Source organism: Sorex fumeus, unplaced genomic scaffold, assembly GCF_029834395.1.
Source record: "Sorex fumeus unplaced genomic scaffold, SorFum_2.1 ptg000045l, whole genome shotgun sequence".
NCBI lineage: Eukaryota > Metazoa > Chordata > Mammalia > Eulipotyphla > Soricidae > Sorex > Sorex fumeus.
Window position 1 is genome coordinate 15,272,126 of NW_026606102.1, and position 21,967 is coordinate 15,294,092.

General features: G+C 38.5%; 1 protein-coding gene across 2 annotated transcripts in view; it reads left to right on the forward strand.

Annotated features, from left to right (window-relative positions):
• Positions 1 to 21,967, forward strand: part of NRDC (nardilysin convertase) — a 68,990-nt gene that overhangs the window by 36,049 nt on the left and 10,974 nt on the right. For both annotated transcript variants that reach the window (XM_056122446.1, XM_056122445.1), the window contains 14 exons: positions 2,661 to 2,756; positions 3,796 to 3,918; positions 7,711 to 7,768; positions 9,526 to 9,599; positions 11,560 to 11,629; positions 13,015 to 13,092; positions 15,533 to 15,653; positions 15,734 to 15,792; positions 16,035 to 16,089; positions 16,903 to 17,007; positions 18,799 to 18,922; positions 19,481 to 19,567; positions 20,368 to 20,487; positions 21,411 to 21,462. In XM_056122446.1, coding sequence (XP_055978421.1) covers positions 2,661 to 2,756; positions 3,796 to 3,918; positions 7,711 to 7,768; positions 9,526 to 9,599; positions 11,560 to 11,629; positions 13,015 to 13,092; positions 15,533 to 15,653; positions 15,734 to 15,792; positions 16,035 to 16,089; positions 16,903 to 17,007; positions 18,799 to 18,922; positions 19,481 to 19,567; positions 20,368 to 20,487; positions 21,411 to 21,462 — 1,222 coding nt within the window. The remainder of the gene's footprint in view (positions 1 to 2,660; positions 2,757 to 3,795; positions 3,919 to 7,710; positions 7,769 to 9,525; positions 9,600 to 11,559; positions 11,630 to 13,014; positions 13,093 to 15,532; positions 15,654 to 15,733; positions 15,793 to 16,034; positions 16,090 to 16,902; positions 17,008 to 18,798; positions 18,923 to 19,480; positions 19,568 to 20,367; positions 20,488 to 21,410; positions 21,463 to 21,967) is intronic.

The window sequence follows — 21,967 nt, forward strand, 5'->3', positions numbered from 1 at the left end:
CCCTGACCACAGAGCCAGGAATAAGGCCCTGAGCACCTCTGTCTATGGCCCAACTCACCCTTACCGACACCTCGAAGAAAGGGGAGAAAAAAATTAGACATCACTTTAGAATCTTCTGTCCTCCCTAACCCCCTTGTCTGTCTTATTCTTCTTTGACTCTGATCCCACCTGCTTTTCTCCTCCAAGGGTCCTTGTGAGTACATTGGGATGTCCCTCATAATCCAGGTAGTCTCTCCCTTTCAGGATCATACATTCAATCAAACCTGCAAAGTTCCTTTTATAATCTAAAGCAACATTTTCACAGACTGTAGAAATTAGGATATGGATATCTTTGGGGTGGGGGAAACGTTCTATATATCATGCCATATTTAATAATGGAATCATTTTTTAGTCATTTTAATTTTTTTCCAGAGATTTTTATATATATATTTTATAAATTTATTGAATCACTGTGAGAGCAGTTACAAAGCTTTCAGGTTTAAGTCTCAGTCAGTGATGAAACACCCGTCCCTTCACCAGTGCACATTTTCCACCACCAAAAACCCTAGTATAGCCCCCATCCCACACCCTCCTCTTACGTGTGTGGCAGATGATTTCCACACCACTCTCTCTCTACTTTGACCACATTCAATATTTCGACACCAGACCCACCATTATTATTTGGGATTTTACCCCAACACTCAGATCTGCCAAAAAGGTAACATTAGACGATCTGTCCTCCATTGCTGATTATGAATTTTGAAATTCTGAAATCTTAATAATTAAATCTGGAGAAATTCCTGCCAAAAGCCGCTGGGTTCCGAGATTTGTTTCTGAGTCTCTGGAATCATGGCTTACGCAGCTCAATCAGTAGCCAGAGGGCCCGTTCGTGGACGGCGACTTGGGGTCTCATTGGGGCAGGGGAGGAAAGGGCCATCTCCACCCCCATCCCGTGAGGCCACATGTGTCTCGTCACTGCGGGCCCCTACCTGGCTGTCCATTGGCCTCTGGAAGATGGCAGGCCTTGAGCCGCCAGGGAGAACAGGCGGTTGTATTTGTTTTGCATGCAGCTGACCTGTGTCTGACCCCAGTCCTCCATATTCCTGATCACAGTGCCAGTAGTCAGCTCTACTGGGGGTGGCTCAAATAACAAAGGCAAAAATTATAAACTTTTCAATTTGTCCATTTCCAGATCTGGAAATCTTCCTCCTCCCCCTCACCCCCGCCCATGTTGGACAGTGCCCTCATGTTACTGAGTTTCTGCTCATTCACCTGCTCAGAGGCAGCCCTCTGTGTTCTCTTTCCTCCTATACTTTTTCCTTATCCGCATTTCCACACTTATTCCACTTGTGGAATACTCTTATTCTAGTTGTCACTGACTGATACTACTTTAACATATGTTTGTTGGTTTACATACTGTTTCTCTCTCCTTCTAGAGTATAATTCCTTAAGGACAGACTTCTATTAATATTACTGTTTTCAGAAACTCATTCTGGAATACTTAGATCTTCAGTAAATATTTGTTGAAGGAATATATTTAATCATAATGATTTGATCATAATTATTCAGTGAGCTAGGCACAGCAATTCCATTTCATTTACTTATTTTTTGTCTCCATTGTTGTGGGGGCCAGGCCACACCCTCTGGTGCTCTGGGCAGGGTGTGGGATGTGGTTTCCAGCCACTCCTGGCAATGCTCTGGGAACTCCAAGTGCCAGGGATCAAACCCAGGGTCTCACATAATGTAGGACGTGTGTTCTATCACTGGAACCAAATGTCCGGTGGAGAGGGTGCTTGCCTTGCAGGCATTCAACCTGGATCCTGTCCCTAGCACCTTCTATGTTCTCCAGAGCTCCATCAAGAGTGATCCCTGGGTGCAGGGCAAAAAGCCCAGAACACAGCCAGGTGTGGTTCAGAAACAAGAAGAAACATAATAGCAGAAGTAGAGTGAAGGAAGTTAGATAACTTCCTTAAAGTTGTTTATTTTAGTAAAAGGTAAAGGTAAAGGCCCTCCCGTTGATCCGATTTGCTCGAGCGGGCCCAGTAACGTCTCCATTGGAGACTTTGTTGTTACTGTGTTTGGCATATCGAATACTCTCGGTAGCTTGCCAAAAATTGGATTGTGCTTGTTAATTCAAGTTCAGAATGATTGTTCCTATTACTACTTTATTACCAACATAGTTGATTTAGCAGAAATTTGTTGGTTTTACTCTGAATCACTCCTGGATGTCCTCCGGGGACGTATATGGTTCTGGGGATTGAACCTGGTTTAGCCACATACAGGACAAGTGCCCTATCTGCTGTACTCTCTGGCCGTAATTTAGTGGAAATTTGAACTGTGTATCTGTACATATGAACTGTATAAAGTTCGTAGATAGTAAAAAATTTATGGTGGGATGTTTCTCAGTGTTAGAGCACTTGACTGCTTGGGTGAAGCCCTGGGTTCTATTTTTTTTGTTTGTTTTAGGGCCACCCCAGTACTGCTCAGGGCTTACTCTTGGCTCTGTGCTCAGGGATCACTCTATGTTTAGCCATAGGGAATTTACTAGCTCATTGAGTTTTACTCTTCTTAAAACATTCATAAAATTAATTCTCTTACTGCCTTTCAGTTTCGTGAGCTTGGATTTTCATATAATTTAGCAGAATTTTGTTGTATTAAGAGTATTTCTTTAAAACTGACAGAATATCAACTTGCAAGACCTTCCGATGCAAACAGAAAGGAAATGTTGTTTGGAAGCCTTGCTAGACCTGGACATCCTATGGGGAAATTTTTTTGGGGTAAGATACTAAATATTCATTTTACTTCATATACTTTAGTTAAGGAAAGTTGTATTTTGAAAAATCTGACATAAGATGAAAGTTATAAAGTTAGGATTGCTGGGTACCTTTTACCTTTATGGAAAGTAGGTAATATTTCAAATAAAAATTAGCTACTCATGTCGTAATTGCTATCTTACAGTGGCAATATCAAGATTAGAGTCATGTTTTGTGAATGCTTTCTGGGTGGCAGATTCTCTAATGACACAGTTCAAATAATCTTCTTGATCATCACCAACAACATTGTTAATAACTGGTCACCGTTATCTCCATTGGAAGATAAATAGACTTCAAGATGTTATTCAATTTGTTTAAATGATTCACCAGTATGTGTGGGATTTGGATCTCTAATTATCTGATTTGGAAGTCTGGGTTCCATCACAAACTAACATTTCCATTTATCACTAGAGATTCAGCAATGATTTCTCTAATATACTTGAGGGATGATCTAATGATCTAATTTTGTTTGACTGGTAAGTTGTTTAAATGGTATGTGGTTTTACATGGCTTTTTTTGTAGTATTAGAATTCATTTGTGGCCTCAGAATCTTGGATGAGTTGATGTGAATGGTGCTTCATTCAAAGGATATTTTTCTTTTATGTATATTTTATGCCATTATATATTATATGTAATACTCAATAATTATGCATATTATTATAGATATTCAAAAATAAAGCTTTGATAAGCTACTTGACTATTAAAAAAGGATATGTAACACAATTACTATTATTAAGGTATTACAGATTAGAGATGAATTTTTAAAAACTTTTTTGAGATTAATTCTATTCATGCTAAAATATATTTCAGAATAATTTCTTGCAGATTTTTGTCTTATATTCCTATTATCACAGTTTGTAATAGTTCATATTATCACAGGCATTATACTGTAATCTTCAATCATGAATTAGTTTATAGTTTTATATAGTAGCAGATGATGTGATTGTTAGAGATTTTTAACACAGTAAAGTAACAGTTATTTCTATAATTTTATTTTTTATAGGAAATGCGGAGACTCTCAAACATGAGCCAAAAAAGAATAATATCGATACACATGCCAGATTGAGGGATTTTTGGATGCGTTACTACTCTGCTCACTATATGACTTTAGTGGTGCAGTCCAAAGGTAATATTATCTACTATGGCCTTAGAGTTATTCTGGTCTCCTTCCTCAGGATTTATTTGCCTTGATCAATATTGCATTGCACTGTTAATTACTCTGGTGCTTGATCCTTAGTTTACTGAAGGAAACCAGGATTAAAGGATCACTTAGCAAGTGGCAAAACTCAGGAAGTCCAAAATTGTGACTCTCCAGCCCTCTAATTTGGTTTATAGAAATAGATTTTCTCTAGGTTGGTCTATAAGTACTAATAGGTCACTAGTTGAAGTCACTTTCCCCGTGTTGCTTCTATTATCTCTAGTTCTGCATTTAATTGATCATAAGCCCTGATAGAACAAGTTGTCTTTCCACATCCCACCCGACCCCTGCTGTGCCAGGAACGGAACTCTGCCCTGCTTTATACACTCCAGGCACGTACTGTCACTGAGCTACTCCCAGCCCCAGGATGCCTGTCTTTTTTGTTCTCGTGGTTTTAGGCCACGCCTGGCTGTGCTTCGAGCTTACTCTTGGCTCTTTGCTTAGGGATCACTCCTGGGGGGTGCAGGGGACAGTGTGTGTTACAAGGAATCAAACCCAGATTGGCTGCATGCAATGCAAGTACCCTATCTCTCTGACCCGTGTATATATTTTTGTCTTTACAGAGGGCCCAGTAAATTATCATGATTAATTGATATCCATCGTGATGGTAGCTAAAGGATCTTTCATTTTTATTTTTTGTTTGGCAATCCTCCTAGCTCTTCCTTTCTCTTTGTTTTGTCATTACCTTCAGCAACTTGTGTTAACCTTTCTTCAAGAAATTTTGGCAGCTTTCTTGTTTTGTTTTTGAGCCACATCAAGCAGTGTTCAGGGCATACTTCGACTCTTTGCTCAGGAATTAGTCTTGGCGGTGCTCAGACAGGTGCTGGGATCAAACCAGAGCTGACTGAATGCAAGCAAAGCGCCTTAGCCTCTGTACTGTCGCTCTGACCCGTGGTTTATTTTTCATGTTTCAATCTTCTTAGATCTTTTCAAATCAATACCTTGCAAAACTTCTCTTTGACATAAATAGATGTATATACCCATTTCTTTTTGAAAAATGAATTCTCTCATCCTAATATTCTGCTTATAAAATCTTATTTTCTCGTTTTAAAAATTAATATCAAAAGGACTGGAGTGATAATATATTGGGTAGGATGCTTGTCTTGTATGTGACCAGTCAGGGTTCTATCCCTGACATCCCATATGGTTTCCCTGAAGACTGCCAGGAGTAATTTCTGAGTACAGAGCCTGGCGTAATCCCTAAGTATTGCTGGGTATAGCCCTGAAATATCAGAGCTGATGTTGCCCATAAATATTAAATTTCTTGGCATTTTGTATCAAAATCAATTCATTAAAGTTGACTTGAATGTGTGATAAATACGGTTAGATTCATTTGTTTAAATGACAAATATACTTCTAGATCTCTTTTAACATTTGTTAAAATGGGCAATTCCATATTCAGTATGCAATATTAATTTGCAATTTTTAATTTTTTTCAAGTGTCATGAACATGTAATATTTTGCTTAGGTATTGTTACTTTATCTTTTAAAATACTAATGTTTGTTGGGAGTTTCTAAAATAAGACTCAGGTAATTAGAGAATCTTATAATCAATTGGTTTATATTTAATCATTAAATGCCTACATAAACAGCATAGAATAAATTTATAACCTTATAGCACAGCGGTAGGGCATTTGCCTTGCACGCAGCCAACATGGCCGACCCGAGTTCGATTCCTCCGCCCCTCTTGGAGAGCCCGGCAAGCTACCGAGAGTATCACACAGTAACAACAAAGTCTCCAATGGAGACGTTGCTGGGCCCGCTCGAGCAAATCGACGAACAACGAACGGGAGGGCCTTTACTTTTTACTTATTAGCCTACTTCTTATATTTGCTATACTGAACTGTCTCTTTGGAGAATGAATGAAATTCATGTGTTTAGTGAAAATAAGCCTTCTCCAGTGATGGTAATTAGTCATTGATATAAAGCTGTTTTACTGGAAATTTCCAAAGGATTTTTCATGAAATGTAGAATCAAGGAAGTTATCTGTGCTTACTATGAAAGAAGTCCTGAGTTCCGTTCTTATTTCTGTTTTTGTTTTTGGGCCACGCTTGGCGATGATCAGGCTCTGATTCTACATGCAGGAATTTCTTCTGGCAGTGCTTGGGGCATGGTGTGGGATGTGAGGATTGAACCTGGGTCAGCTGCATGCAAGGCAAGTGCCTTGTCCTATGCTCTCTCTAGCCCCTGCGTTCAATTCTTGGCACTGAAAATCAAGAGATGGGAAAGGTGAGGAGTAGAAGAGAGAGGAGGAAAGAAGAGGAAAATAGGAAGAGAGAGGACTTAGAAATCAGATTATTTCTGGGGCTAGAGTGGATAGTACAGCTTATACGGTACTTGTCTTATATGTTGCCAACCTGGGTTGATTCTCTGACATCCCATAGGATTCCCTTAGCCTGGCATTAGTAACCCCTGAGCACAAAATGAGGAGTAAGCCCTGAGCATAGCTGGGTGTGGCCCCAAAATCAAAAAACCAAAAAACAAAACAAAGTGAAACAAAAAAACCCCAAACCAAAACAAAAAAAAAAGAAAAAAAGCAGTCAGATATTTATGAAGAAAATTTAAAAATTACAGTCTCAGCAAGTCTAAAGTAATGTGTAATAAATGGAGTTAAAATATTGGTGAAATAATAAGAAGGAGGGTTAGGGTCGGTATCATCTTGGGAATTATGAAAAATTTCCCCTGAGGAAGAAAGTGTTGACCCTTTTCACTAGCCTAATGATTTAAAAAAAAGAACAAACAAACTCTGAAGTACTTTTTTTAAATTACCAGAGAGAAATAGAGGAGTATAACAGAATTATATGTATGTTAGGATTTAAAGTTTTAATTTATGTTTTTAGTTGAAATAGATTCCATTTATTTTACATAGTACTTTAAAAAACATTTTTCCCCTGCACTCAGAGGTGCTTAGAGCTAAGTGCTCTGGGCCTGGTGCTTGTGGGCACCCCCAGCCAAGCCCAGGACACCAGATAATGCTGACTGTACGCCTGGCCTACTCCACGCAGAGCGTGTGCTCCAGTCATCAGAGCCATATCGCTCACCTGATCTTCTTTCTTTTTTCTTTCATCGTAGGCACTGTGGTTTGTTTACTGTAGGGTTTCATGCATAAAACATGCCCGCACCACACCCTCCACCAGCGTCAGCTACCTTCTGCCTTTGTCCCAGGGCCCCCTCCTGTTCGATCTCCCCCACCCCTGCTATGGCGAGCTTCCTGACGACTGTTTCTCAGTTCTTATTACCTTAAGGCTTTTATTATTTCTTAATTTTTTTGTACCCCTTATATGAGGGAGCCTTTCTCTGTATCTCTCTCTGTTTCTAACTTCACTCAGCACAATATTCTCCAGCTCCATCGACATAACAAGTTGCATGATTTCATCTTTTCTTACAGCCTCATAGTATTGCACTGTGTATTTTTGTTTGTTTGTTTGTATTTTGGGGCCACACCCAGTCGTTTTCGGGGCTTACTCTGCAGTCAGGGATTACTCCTGCTAGGCTCGGACCATATGGGGTGCCAGGGGTTAAACTGGGTAGGACAAGCCCCTTACCTGCTGTTCTGTCTCTCTAATCCTGATTTTCTTAACATTAGCATTAGTAAGGAGTTGCAAGTAATGCCCCAACTGAAATATACTCTTTTTAAAAAATAACTAAATATCAGTTAGAAATTTAATTGTATCTCCACCTTGAATGAATTCATTTCTTTTTTCCCCCCCTCCTCCACAGAAACACTGGATACATTAGAAAAGTGGGTGACCGAAATCTTCTCTCAGATACCAAACAAGTAAGTCCTTTATTTTCATAAATAATACACCTTTATAGAGTTTATATCCTCTTGTATGAGTCCCAAAGGTTCTTTTCAGTTTGCTTTTTAATAAGCATGTTATTAAGATTTAAGATGGTTTAGCATATGGCACACCTGTTGGGTGGACAATTAAGACAAGACCCTATTCCCATAGTTTTGGTAGTTCAAAATTTATAAGTTTATAACATACCTTAAGTAGTAATTCTGAAGAATTTGTGCCTTCTTAAGCATTTATTAAGTCCTTGTTTTTTTCCTATGTAGAGTGAAGTATAGAAAGAAGTATAAAAAGAAGCAAGTGTTATAGTGAGAGGCAGAAAATATAGTTGTATCCTCTGCCTCAGAAAAAATTGTGTTCTCAAATTTTTTTCTAACTCTGTTAAGAATTTGGTATGATTTTTTTCCCCCTCATAAAATAAATAAGCTGGTTGACTTTACATACTGACTAAAATCGACAGCTGAGATTTTATCTATATAAAATCTTTAGTTGAGCTAGATGACAAATTTTATTTAGGGTTCTATGCGAAAAGCCACTATTTTTCTTTTCTTTTTGGGTCACACCCAGCGATGCTCAGGGGTTACTCCTGGTTCATGCACTCAGGAATTACTCCTGGTGGTGCTTGGGGGACCATATGGGATGCTGGGAATCGAACCTGGGTTGGCCATGTTGGCTGCGTGCAAGGCAAACGCCCTACCCGCTGTGCTATTGCTCCAGCCCCACCACTATCTTTAATAACCTTAAATTAATCAAAATAGTACATATATTTAAAAGACAGTTCATTGTTTTGTTTTTCTAGTAATCCAAAAATTAAAAATAAGCATTGAACTCTTTCTACTCCTAGAAATTGTTTTTGCATTTTAGTAAAATAAATGAAATCATACACTTTTTATCTTTACGTCAGGCAAGTAAGCGTGTGTCTTTTTATAGTTCTTCATTACAGGTGTGAATTTGTTATAAAAAAGAAAAATTAGCTTAACAATTTTAGAATAATTTATAGCAATGAAAAATTGGTTATTATATTCGCTCTATAAATTTCCATTGATAATTAACACTATCTTTCATACATGGAAAGATAATGAAAGCCATGCCCATGTTGTGGGGTGGTTTTCTTTTTTTGGTCTGTTTTGATAAATGAATCTGAACTATGAAAATTTCAAATGTCAGATTTTAAAGTTTCACTTTGAAACTATTAAGAACATTGTTAAATCTTATTTCTCACTAATAACTTTTGTTCCTTAATATTATCAAATAAGTTAAAAGTATTCTACATAATACTAATTCACAAGTACCACGTTTTAGAAACAATATTAATTATAGTATTTTCAACCAAATGGGAAGCCCCTGGAAGAGTTTCAGTCTTTTAGTGTAGTGCTTTTTGTACTTGAGAATTCTTTTATATATGTTACTCTAGTATAAGTTTCCTTTTCATTATGGCTTTAGGAGGATAACTGAAGTGAAGAGGAACTGATAGAGTAAATATTGGGAAGAAATATCTTTTAAATTGTTTATATAGTCTCTAGTTGTTTTAAAGGTTTTTGAGTGGTTGGGACTGAGTAAGAATAGGTCACGTATTTCAGAATTCTGTGGCTTTGTGGCCATCCATTAGTTTATGCTTAAGATGCTTTTCAGCCAGAGTTTGTAGTATAAATTATAAATACCTATCAGCTAGGCATCCCTAAAGAAACTGCTTATAAAGGCTTTTGGCAATTAAATTTTAATGTATTTGTTTTATTTTCAGTGGGTTACCAAAACCAAACTTTGGCCATTTAACGGATCCATTTGACACACCAGCATTTAACAAACTTTATAGAGGTTCGTGAACCAAAGGTTTAAAACTGTTTGAAATAACTTACTCACATTCTCTAAAACTTGAGGCTGCCAATTTTCTTTGAAAATGAGAACACAATAGAAAGGACAGCTGGGCTGGAAAAGGAGTGGATGACCTAGAGACCCAGTTAGTGACAGCACGCCAGACCAGCTGCAGGTTGGTTTGGTACCTGCTGCTCTGAGTCCCTTCTGTGCTTCTGCCCTTGACTTCCTCTTGCTCCTTTTTCGTTCTTAGTTTTCTGTTTCTTTCCTGTTTTGTTTTTTTCTATAATCTGATTTTTTTGTTTATTGCCTTTATAAAGAAACATGAAGGAAAAAATGGGAAGGAATTTACTTTTCTCTTTCATACAAAATGTTTTTATTAAAAAATTGAAAGTGTAAAAAAAATACCATCCTTATATTTTAGATCTAGAGGAGTGATTTTGGCAGATTTCTTTTTGTATTTCTGTAATTTTTTGGTAAATATTTTCTATTAGTTTTTTAGGTATCAGTGTTACTGCACCTTTCCTAGCCAACAGAATGCCAGTATCCCTCTCCCCTGTCCCTAAGTCCCTTCTGTTCTCTACCACCCCTTCAGTACACTCAGTTCTGTTGGCAGAATCTCAGAATTTATTTTCATTAGTCATTGTCTGTTCCCATGTTTTGTTTTTTTATCCTCCAAAATGAATGAGTTCATCTGGTACTTGTCCTTCTCTTGATTCACTTTTCTTAACATGACACCCTCTAGTTCTAATCTAGTTCCAGGGGAATTTAAGAGTTCATCTTTTCTTATAGTACATTGTGTTTATACCACAGCTGCGTTATCCACTCATCTCTTGATGGGCACTTGTGTTGTTTCCAGATCTTTCCTATTATAAACAGCACTAGGCCTCCCTTCCTCCCTTCCACCTCAAATCTAAGACCTTGTCAGGTATAGTTTCTTGTTAAATGTATAAAGTATATTATTCTTTTTATTTGTGTACATAAAATTACTGCTCAATGAGCCAGTATATGAATATTATATAATAAACAACTTGTCCACAAGCGACTATTGCAGAAACATTGTTTTGGAGGATGGGGAACTTTTCAAGCAGTGATCAGGGCATTCGGGCCCTTACCCACAATTCTTGGCCAACTGCACTGGCAGTTCATTGTGGTGCTGGTTAGGCCTTGCAGTGCCAGCACACCCCAGCAATGCTCAGGGGACCAGATGATGCTGGGGATTAAATCAGGATAAGGCCTGAGCCTTACCCTGTTATCTCTGTGGCCCCTGAAGAAATACTTTTTATTCATGATTTCTCTTTCTTTGCTCTTTTCACCATGACAGTTTTTTTCTTTTCTAATTGCGTAGGTTTCTATACCACTTCCTCCATTGCAACTCTTCTTCTCTCTTTTCCTCTTTTGCTGGCTCTATTCTATGTGAGCAGACTTCCCAGAGAGAACTTATTTTCACTTGTATTCTTTGTAGCTTTTGCTTTCCTATTCATAGCATTATTAAATAATAGCACTGGGAATAATCTTAGAGATAGCTATTTCAGCCTAACCACTCACCATTCTATAAAAATAAAATTTCAGGAAGATTTAAATGTGGGTGGTTTTCTCAAAGTTGTATTAATGCATGATAGTGGTAGGATTGAATTTGCACTGTGATGTCCTTGATTCCTACTCATGAATCATTTCCTTGGAAGAGGGCTTAATCTTCAGCAGCATTTCATATTCTTATAGTTCTTTCATCTAGGATTTATCTACCTACAAAGCCAAATTGAAAAAAAAATTGTATATACTGCATTATTCGAATTGGAAAATTGGCAACTTGAAATAATAATTGCATTATATTTAACCTCCTGATTGTTGAAGGATAAAATAAGTTGAATTGCAGTTTTTGTGTGTATGTAGCAGTAAAAGTTAAGTAAAAGTCATGGAGAAACACTTATATTTACTCTTGTGAAAAATGTTTTTTGTTTAGTTGTTCCAATCAGAAAGATTCATGCTCTGACGATCACCTGGGCCCTTCCTCCTCAACAGCAGCATTACAGGTAAGAAATTACTTGGGAACAGATTTACTCCATTCAGTACTGAAAGGCATTTTTTCCCCCCTTCAGCACCAGGGGAGAGTGCAAATGCAGTCCCCAGTAACCACAAATTATGCAGTTGAGTTTCCAGTGTTTGGGAAATCTCAGGGGTCAGCACACCTGGAGTGCAGTGGATAAGTCTTGTCCTGGGAAAGTCAGTGTTATGATCATGGTATCTTTCCCACGAAAAGCATATTTTAAAGATTATTAAATAGTTTAAGTTTGGGGAAGGTCCAGGATTTATAAAAATGTGACGTGGGTGGTCAACTGGGACTGACTACTGCTGGATCTTCCAAACTTGTTCATATCTTGATATCTTCTTGTGTATGAAAACTTGATTCTTTCCCTCCCTCCTTTCCCTTTTCCCCTTTTGCCTCTCCTTTTTTCTCTCTCCTCTTCCCCTTTTCATTCCCTTTCTCTTTCTTTGCCCATATCTATCCCTCCATCCCTTCCTTTTTGCCAAGGATCAAACCAAAGACTTCATACATGCCAGGCTTATTAATCACCTATGTCTGACCCTAAAAGCAAGTTTTCTTTCTTTCTCAGTTTTTCACTTTTTGGTTTCAAAGCCATACCTAGTGGTAGTCAAGGAACCATGTGGTGTTGGGGATTTGACACAGGCTTCCTGTATGAAAAACATGTACACAAATCCTTGCAACCATCTAGTTTTCTTTCCTTTTTTTTTGTGTGTGTATTTTGGACCACTTCTGGCAGGACTCAGGGGACCATATTAATGTCAGAGACCAAACATCGCCAGTCAGCTGCTTTTTGTTTGTGTTTTTTGCTTTTTGAGTCACACCCAGTGATACTCAGGGGGGCCATATGTGTTGCTGGGATTGAACCTGGGTCGACCACATGGAAGGCAAGTGGCCCACTGTACTATCACTCCAGGCCTCGAAGTATGACTTTGACCCTTAAAGTAACTCATTTAACTTACCATGAAACTGATGTAATATAAAAAGGTTTTACGGAAATAGAGGGATTTATACCTGCGTTAGGCTCTAAGATGAAAAAATATATTTTACTTTTGGTAAGGCAAAAAAGTTTTATCATCAAAAGAAATGTGTGTTGTCTAAGAGAAAAAGTAGTAGTCTTACATATAATATTAAACTTTAGGATTACTATAATCCAGTGATTTCAGATGAAAAATGAAATTTTTTATGTTTTCTATATTTGTTATAAAATTTACTTATTTTCATTTTTATTAAACTCTGATATTGTTTATATTTACATTCAAAATATATTTTAAAAGATTTTTTGATGTAATTATAGCTTTTTAAAAGATATAATTTTTGATGTAATTATATCTTTTTAAAAGATATAATTTTTGATCTTATATCTTTTTACAGGGTGAAGCCACTTCATTATATCTCCTGGCTGGTCGGACATGAAGGCAAAGGCAGCATTCTTTCTTACCTTAGAAAAAAGCAAGTATTCAGTCAATTAATATTCTCATTGTCTCAGTCTCCGAAAGAAAATAGATCATGCATCTTATTATAGAATGCTTATTTATCTTTTAATGCATATTTACTTTTTATCTGTAAAATAAAAACTTCTCCACAGGAAACTTAGCACTAAATCTTTATAGACACTTTGATTGACTCAGATAGCTTTATTTATTTATTTTTAAAATTTTTTTCTTTTTGGGTCACACCAGCTATGCTCGGGGATTACTCCTGGCTCTCTACTACAGAAATTACTCCTGTTGGTGCTTGGGGGACCATATGGGATGCTGGGGATTGAACTTGGGTTGGCTGCGTGCAAGGCAAATGCCCTACCTGCTGTACTATCGCTCCAGCCCCAACTCAGATAGCTTTATGCCACTTTTTAAAGCCTGTGTTGGAAATATTGATACATAACATTGTAAAATACAAACATTATTGTTAAAAGTTACAAATGAATGTATAGGTTCCAGAATTATATAAAGGGTTCACAAAATTTGAATTGAGATTGCAATTGGAAATCAAATAGTAAGAGTTGTTGCCTCTCTACACCTTTCCAACCTTTCCGAAAGGTGGACTTAATCACAAAAGTTTCACTGGGCAGATAAGACATAAATATGGGGGCTGGAGTGATAGTATACAGCGGGTAGGGTGTTTGCCTTCCAGCGGCTGACCCAGGTTTGATCCCTGGCATCCCAAATTGTCCCGAGTATCCCAAATTGTCCTGAGTACCGCCTGGAGTAATTCCCAAGTGCAGAGCCAGGAGTAACACCTGAACATTGTTGGTGTGCCTTTCACCCCCCCACCCCAACCCTAACCCCAGAAAAGGGCATAAATATATGACTGAGAACGGTAATGTAGCCATGTTAGCAGAATGCTTTCGAATGCATTTAAGCACTTACTGGAATTATCTAAGCAAATTACAGACATGTAACTTTAGAATATAAACCGTTGTATTTTGGTAATTCCATTTTCTACATACTGATTTAGTAATGGGAAGGTAGATGTTAAATTGATGTAGCTTGTTTAAAAACATTGATATGTACCTGGAGCATTCAAAGAAATCTGAGAGGTTAGGGTAGTTATAAAACAAAAAAAACTGATGATATCAGGTACATATATAAGCTCTACACAAATGTGATATACTTTACCATTATGTAATCTTTCTCCCTTTATTTTATTAGAATTCAAAATTTTATGTATTCTGGCTTCCTTCCTCCTTATTCTAGTTTTTTTAATAGTTCTTAAAAAAAAAGGCCAAAACTTTATTGGCTAGAAATATATACTTTTAAAGTGCTCCACAAAAGATGTTATTCTTTTATTTCCCCATCTTCCTCTTTAACACCAGTGATATAAAGGACATTGTTCTACCTCTTGAAACTTCACACAGGTGTCCAGAGAGTATTGAATCCATATATTCTTTTGTATTTGCATGCTGCATACTCATTTAGCTCTCTGTAGATGCCATGTACTCCCTGTACTCCATCCTCCACTCAAGCTTTACCAGTGCTCGCTTTCTTGTAATCCTGAGGAAAGACCTGGGAGTGAGAGACAAAATCTTTGGGCTCCAGGCAAATGCAGTGTCCAGTGCCTTTAGGCTCTCAGGATTAGCCCAGTGTGGAGTCCAGTGTCCTGCTTCTTTCCTCCATGCACCTGCTGAGTAGCTGGGCAGCTCAGGGTGTGCAGGTGGCATTCCAGGTGGGGACATGTTGGAAGAGTTTTAAGGCTCCTCTGGGCAGACAGGTTGAAAAAGGGATGGGTGAAATGCTTTCTAGAAATCAATTTTAGTATTTGGTGCTTTTTTTAGTAATAGAAATAATGCTTTGTAAGACCTTTTATGTTATTAATATTTTCATGAAACACATGAATACAGTTATTATTTCCTTCTGGATACTCTATAGAAAGTTGTACCAAAATTTGTATTTTTTTTAGAATTTTTATATAGGCAATGATATAGCTCAGTGACTGAGCACTTGTTTTGCATGTTGAGGTCAAATTGATGTCTTAATAAATGAATAGAATTGCTTTTGGAACATGCTTTTGCATTCTAATCTGTGCTTCCCAAATTTTATGTAAAAATCCTACCCAAATTTTACGTAAGAAGTCTACCAAAATTTTATATAAAAAGCCTACCTTGTTTAGTTCATTTAAAATATTTTGGTTATTATTATTATTATTATTTTGCTTTTTGGATCACACCCAGCGATGCTCAGGGGTTACTCCTGGCTCTGCACTCAGGAATTACTCCTGGCGGTGCTTGGGGGACCAGATGGGTACCATATGGGATGCTGGGGATCGAACCCAGGTCAGCCGCGAGCAAGGCAAACACCCTACCCGCTGTACTATCACTCTGCCCCCTAAAATATTTTGTAAACTTTATCAACCCCAGGATATTAATTGGATAATTTTCCCCCCCTAACTGTAGGTGCTGGGCTCTTGCATTATTTGGTGGAAATGGTGAGACAGGATTTGAACAGAATTCTACCTACTCAGTATTCAGCATTTCTATTACATTGACTGATGAGGGTTATGAACACTTCTATGAGGTAAATGATTAAGATGGAGGGTATTTTTCTTAGGTGGAGATCACATCATACAAAAGTATAATCAAATGTTTCCTTTGTAGGTCGCTCATACTGTCTTCCAGTATTTAAAAATGCTGCAGAAGCTTGGCCCAGAAAAAAGGTAACATGTACTTACTGTATTAGGCCAGGAGCCACTTTGTGTTTTATTCTTTGGACTCTGTGCTGTAGTCCTGCTTGGAGAGTTTCCAGGCACTTCCTGCTTAGTTCCCTATGTTGGCTCCCTAGTCATGCATGCTAAGGGTTTATGCTCAGTCCATTTATTTTTATGCTGCTCTTTTCTGGCTAGTGATTCTAAGGAAATTTTAACCCCTTTATCTAAGTATTATTTTCTTCTTCTCATAGAATTTTTGAAGAGATTCAGAAAATTGAGGATAACGAATTTCATTACCAAGAACAGGTATTGAAAATCAAAAAAAATTTTTTTCTTCTCATTTTTGGGTCAAACCCGATGGTGCTCAGAGCTACTCCTGACTCTCCACTCAGGAATTACTCCTGGGCTTTGGGGACCTTCTGGGGCAGTGGAGATCGAATCCTGTTGGCCACATGCAAGACAAATGTCCTACCCGTTGTTACTGTTGCTCTGGCCCCAAATTGTTTTTGAATATTTTTTGTGACCATGCTGAAACTGGTGTGGATATAGCGCCTCTTGGAAGCGTCACTGAGGTTTTGTTCTGCTCCTCTCTGTCATGCAACCACAGTGTACTTGAGCCTATCAGAAAACTAACACTAGAGGGTTTTGTTTTTTTTATGGTTTTGTATTTATCTTGAGTTACAGAGGATTAGGCAGGTCTAACACAGATCCTGGTGGGTACCCTTTACCTATGCAATTATTTTTCTGTTTGTGCCTTTGACATTGGGGAACTTGTTATGGTACTTGATATTTTGAATATTTGATATTCTACAAGGTAATCTGTTAAATCACCATATATAGTGTTAGAAAAATAATGTGCTTTGGGACTTCAGGGAAAGGAGAGAATTTATCATGTTTTGAATAGGACTTGGGAAGAATTCACATGTAGGTACGTTTTATTTTTTTGGTCTGGGGCCACACCCATCAATGCTCAGAGTTGCTCCTGATTTGAACTCAGGAATCATTCCTGGCAGGGCTCTGGGGGCCATATGTGGTGCCAGGGATCAAACCCATATTAGTCGTGTGGAAGGTAAACGTCCTGCCTGCAGTCCTATGCTCCTGAATTTTGCCTCTTCACAGACAGATCCAGTGGAGTATGTGGAGAACATGTGTGAAAACATGCAGCTGTACCCACTGCAGGACTTTCTCACTGGAGATCAGCTGCTGTTTGAATACAAGCCAGAAGTAAGATGGTTTCTGTCTCTAGAGCTGCTAGAGGAAGAGGAGGGGTAGAAGATGCAGATAAGTGATTAAGAATCCTGGCAACAAAGAAAACTTATTGTCAGTCAGTTTTTTTTTCAAGTGTTGAAATATTTACAAAGTTAAAGGATTATGGAGTAATTTATTTCAGATACTGAGCATACTTAGTAGTTTGGTTTACCTTTGAATTTCATTGCACGCTGGACAGTTAAATTTAATCATTTGAAATGTTTAAGAAAAATGCAAGATTCCTGAATTGGACGCATCTGACTTAGAGGTATTATATCCATGTCAGGGTCTTTCCTCTGTTACCTGTAGGAGATAAGTCATCTTGCTATCTCTAGGGTAGCATTTCTCAGATAAAAGAGTTTATCTTTTGAAGATATTTGTCAATGTCTGGAGATGATTTGGTTGTCACAGTTACATTAAGCTCCAGGCCTCTGGCTCTGGGCAGAAGGCAGATACGCTACTAAATATTCCGTGATGCAAAGGATGGCAGCCCACAACACAGGAGGTCCATCCTACGTGTTACAATACCAGGGGTGAGAACCTTTGCTACAGGGTATTTCAGAAGACTGATTTTAAAAAAGACAAGGAAAGACAAAGAACAAAAGAGCAATCACACATTCTTGCCACCAATGTGTTTGGGTGTACAAGTGTTTACTGAAGAAGTTAATATTTAAACAGCAGTTAGATAATGATTGATTAATAACAAGAGTGTAGTCTTCGCAATCATACATGAATTTGGTTAGAGCCTCACTTGGTCCCTTTTTTTGGGGGGGTGAAGGGAACAAGACCTAGTGGTGCGCAGAGTTTATTCCTGGCTCTGTGCTTGGAGACCACTGCTGGTGGGGCTCTGAGGACTCTATGGGGTACTGGGGATGGAACCTAGGTTGGCCGCATGCAAGGCAAGCATGCTACCTGCTATACTATCTCTCCAACTCCACAGATTTTTAGAGTTTTGCCTTGTTTTGCTTTGGGACCATACCTGGTAATGTTCAGGACTTTCTCCTGGCTCTGTGCTCAGGGGTCATTCCTAGCAGTGCTTGGGAAACCATATGGGGCACCAGGGTTGACTGGCTGCGTGCAAGGCAAGTAGCTCACCCTTTATACTATCTCTTTGACTCCAAGATTTCTTCATATTAAACCTGAGTAAAGAAGTTCTAGCCTTGGAGAAAGAGTGGGTGTGGTGGAGATGCCCCGCCCCCCCCAATACATTTTAGGATTGGTTTTAGTAGGTTTTCCTCCCCCCCCCCCCCCGCCCCCGCACCCCTCCACAAGGGAGTACACCCAGTGGTGCTCAGGGCTCACTCACGGCTCTGTGCTTAGAGATCAGTAGTGATGGTGTTTAGGGGACTAAAGGCATTGCTAGGGATTGAATCCTGGTTGACTGCAAGCAGGACACGCACACACCCTACCTGCTGTAGCGTCTCTCCACTTTAGGATTATTTTTAGGATCGAATGAAATAACTAAAGACCTCACACATAGAAAAAGCTTAGTTAATAAATGATAGCTGTTTCCACTGAGGGTAACATTGTATGAAGGATTTAAAATGAGCACTGTTAATGCCAGAATGAAAATATGTCTAAGACAACTGTTAGACTAAGGAAGCTGTATTGATTAAAGTGTTGATGGGCTAGAGATGAGTTTATAAACACCAGGATGCTCTTGGGGGATGGAGACTTCTAGGCCAGTGTGGACCAGCTTTTTTTTTTTTTGTAACAGAGATGCGTCTTGTAAAAGTTGTGTGTGTTTCTCCCCCTCCACCCTCTTAGGTTATTGCTGAAGCCCTTAATCAGCTAGTTCCTCAAAAAGCAAATCTTGTTTTACTCTCTGGTGCTAATGAGGGAAAATGTGACCTCAAGGAGAAATGGTTTGGGACTCAGTACAGTATGGAAGGTAAACAATACCGGCAGTTGTCCTACATTCAGTTATATCTGAATCACATAGGGAATAATTTGATGGTTCTTTTGGGGGGCAGTGTATGTACTTTTGAAGCTTACGTTAAAACAAAATTATTTGTATTACTGTGCAGGAGATTATTTTCTGCTATGTTCATAGTTATATTAACCAATGAAAAATTACTGTGCTCTTGGTAGTGTGGGATAAAGTTTTGACAATATTTTATAAAAATTTTCTTAATCACCATTGTGCTTATGTATAAGCACTAGAGATTTTATTAAAGCAGAAGTGTGAAAACAAAAACAACAACAACAAAAAAAAAGAGTGGGATTCTGTAGGTTTGGGATAGGTCCTGAGATTCTGCATCTCCAGTAATCTCCCAAGCAATTCAGTGCTGCCAAGACCACACTTGGCAAGTGTGTAGAATGATTGCATATCCCACTCAGTCTTCCTAAGAAAAGAGGATGAATTTGTGAAGCTAGTCATTGATTAGTGTTTTAGTACGAGAATGATGAATATTGCATTATTGGACTAGTTTGCTTTTCATCTCTACAGATGTGGAAAACTCTTGGACTGAACTGTGGAAGAGTGATTTTGAATTAAATCCAGATCTTCATCTTCCAGCTGAAAATAAGTACATAGGTCAGTGAACGCTATATACATAATTCAGCAGTTGGTGAATGGAGAACTAGAACTTAAACACAGATCTTAGGACTCTATGATGCTTTCGCACATTCTTTTTTGGGGGGAACATACTGGTGATGCTCAGTTTGGCTCTGCACTTATGAATTATTCCTGGCAGTCCCTGGGGGCCTGATTGGATGCCAAGGATTGAGCCCAGGCGGGCCAGGTGCAAACACTTTACCTGTTGCAAACACTCTACCTGCTGCAAACACTTTATCTTTCTGGCCCTAAAAATGTTTTTTTAAAAAGTGTACAGCAGTTAAGGCACTTGCCTTGCATGTGGCCAATCTGGACATGATCCCTAGTACCTCATATAAGTCCCCCAAGTCTCACCAGGAATGATCCTGAGCAAAGAGCCTGTAGTAAGCCTGGAGGCACCATCAGGTGTGGTCCTGTCCAAAAGACATCCCAAAAACTAAAAAAAGAATTCATTTAGTTTAAGGCTGAGGTAATTTATTTTTGTGCTATCCCTGGGATGCTCAGGGGCTACTCCTTATTCAGTGCTTGCAGAGTGGAGGGGCGGGGTGTCATTCCCACCAGTGCTCTGGGCACGAGGGTATGACATGGAACCAGCCTGTTGAACTTCCTCTAGCCACAAATCCAAGGGAATCCCACCTGCCTCCTAATATGCTATTAATTTATTACAATCTAGCATTTGAAGTAGACTTAATTTCCCACAAAGTTAGACTTCTGAAACCAAGAACAGATTGCTGGGAATCCTGTTGCAATGCCTGATTGAATATTCTTTTCTCTTATAGCTACGGACTTCATGTTGAAGGCCTTTGATTGCCCTGAGACAGAATATCCTGTTAAAATTGTAAATACCCCTCAAGGTTGCCTGTGGTATAAGAAAGACAACAAATTCAAAATTCCCAAAGGTAAAATGTTTCTTTCTCTCACAGGAGTGAAATAAGCACAATACACCTTTCCCTACTCTGTTGCAACATTTCCCCTGTATTCCCCCTTTCAACCCTGTATTTCTCCCCTTCTTCCTTTGCTGTCCATTTGAGACTTTTCTGTCAGATCTAATTTCGCCTGTGCCATTACCGACATCTCTGGAAATACTGCAGATTCAGGAAAAGAAATCAGTATTCAAGCCTAACATGAAATTATTTTCAGATCGTTTCTTTCAGCTAAGTGAAAGCAGAGCCAGGGTTTTAGCCATCTGAGGGAAAAGATGGTACTTGGAATATTATTTTTCAAAAGAGAGAGAGAGGTTCAGAGTGTACTGAAGGAAATTATTCTTAGGGACAACATTGTAGCCCAGCATTACAATTGAGAAATATTTCACATTTTACTTCTTTCAGAAATATTTCACTTCTGTCTCCCTTGACAGTTTTACTTTTCAGCACAAAGGAAGAGAGTTACATAAAAACTCAAAAAGATTTTTGTCTTCGCTGTGGTAGTTCAGAATGTATTGCTTTTTAATTTTTTCTTCATGTGCAAAGCATAGGAACTTCTTGAAGCAATTTGGAATCAAAGGGCGAATGATCTTGGTTGCCATTGAACCAACATTTCTAAGACAGTTTGTACTGTAGCTCTCTGAAAGATTCCAGAGGTTGTTGGAAAGGTATTTCCTCACTTTTACTTGAAAAATTTCTAAACATGTTCTTAACATTCATTGAGCAATGGCAAGCATTACAGTAAAGAATCTCAAGGATAAAAACATAATGAAGATTCAAAGAAGATTAATAGTTTATTTCAGAGTTTTTAAACCATGATAGGGAAAATCGAATATAAATAAAATATTTGAGGTGGTGGACTGTGTTTTCTCATCAGGGGTCGTTTTTATTTATTTTAGCATATATACGTTTCCATCTGATCTCACCTTTGATACAGAAGTCTGCAGCAAAGTAAGCACTTATTTTCTTTCTAGAAAATATTTCTTATGATACTGAAAAACTTTTGTGCATTTTATTCTGAATCATTTTATTATTTTCTCTTTGTGTACTGTGTGTTTGTGCTGTGTGCTGGAGCAATAGCACAGCGGTAGGGCGTTCACCTTACAAGCGGCCAACATGGCCGACCCGAGTTTGATTCCTCTGCGCCTCTCGGAGAGCCCGGCAAGCTACCGAGAGTATCTTGCCTGCACGGCAGAGCCTGGCAAGCTCCCCGTGACGTATTCGATATGCCAGACACAGTAACAACAAAGTCTCCAATGGAGACGTTACTGGGCCCGCTCGAGCAAATTAACGATCAACGGGAGGGCCTTTTTTTGTGTACTTGAGCCATGTTGCTGAGTTATGTATTTTTTAAATGTATTTTATGTATTTTTCCATGCCCCAAACATTATTTGTATTGATAGAAAACATTAAAATAGAGTTGTGGCTGCTCTCTCTCCAGTCCCCATGTATATGA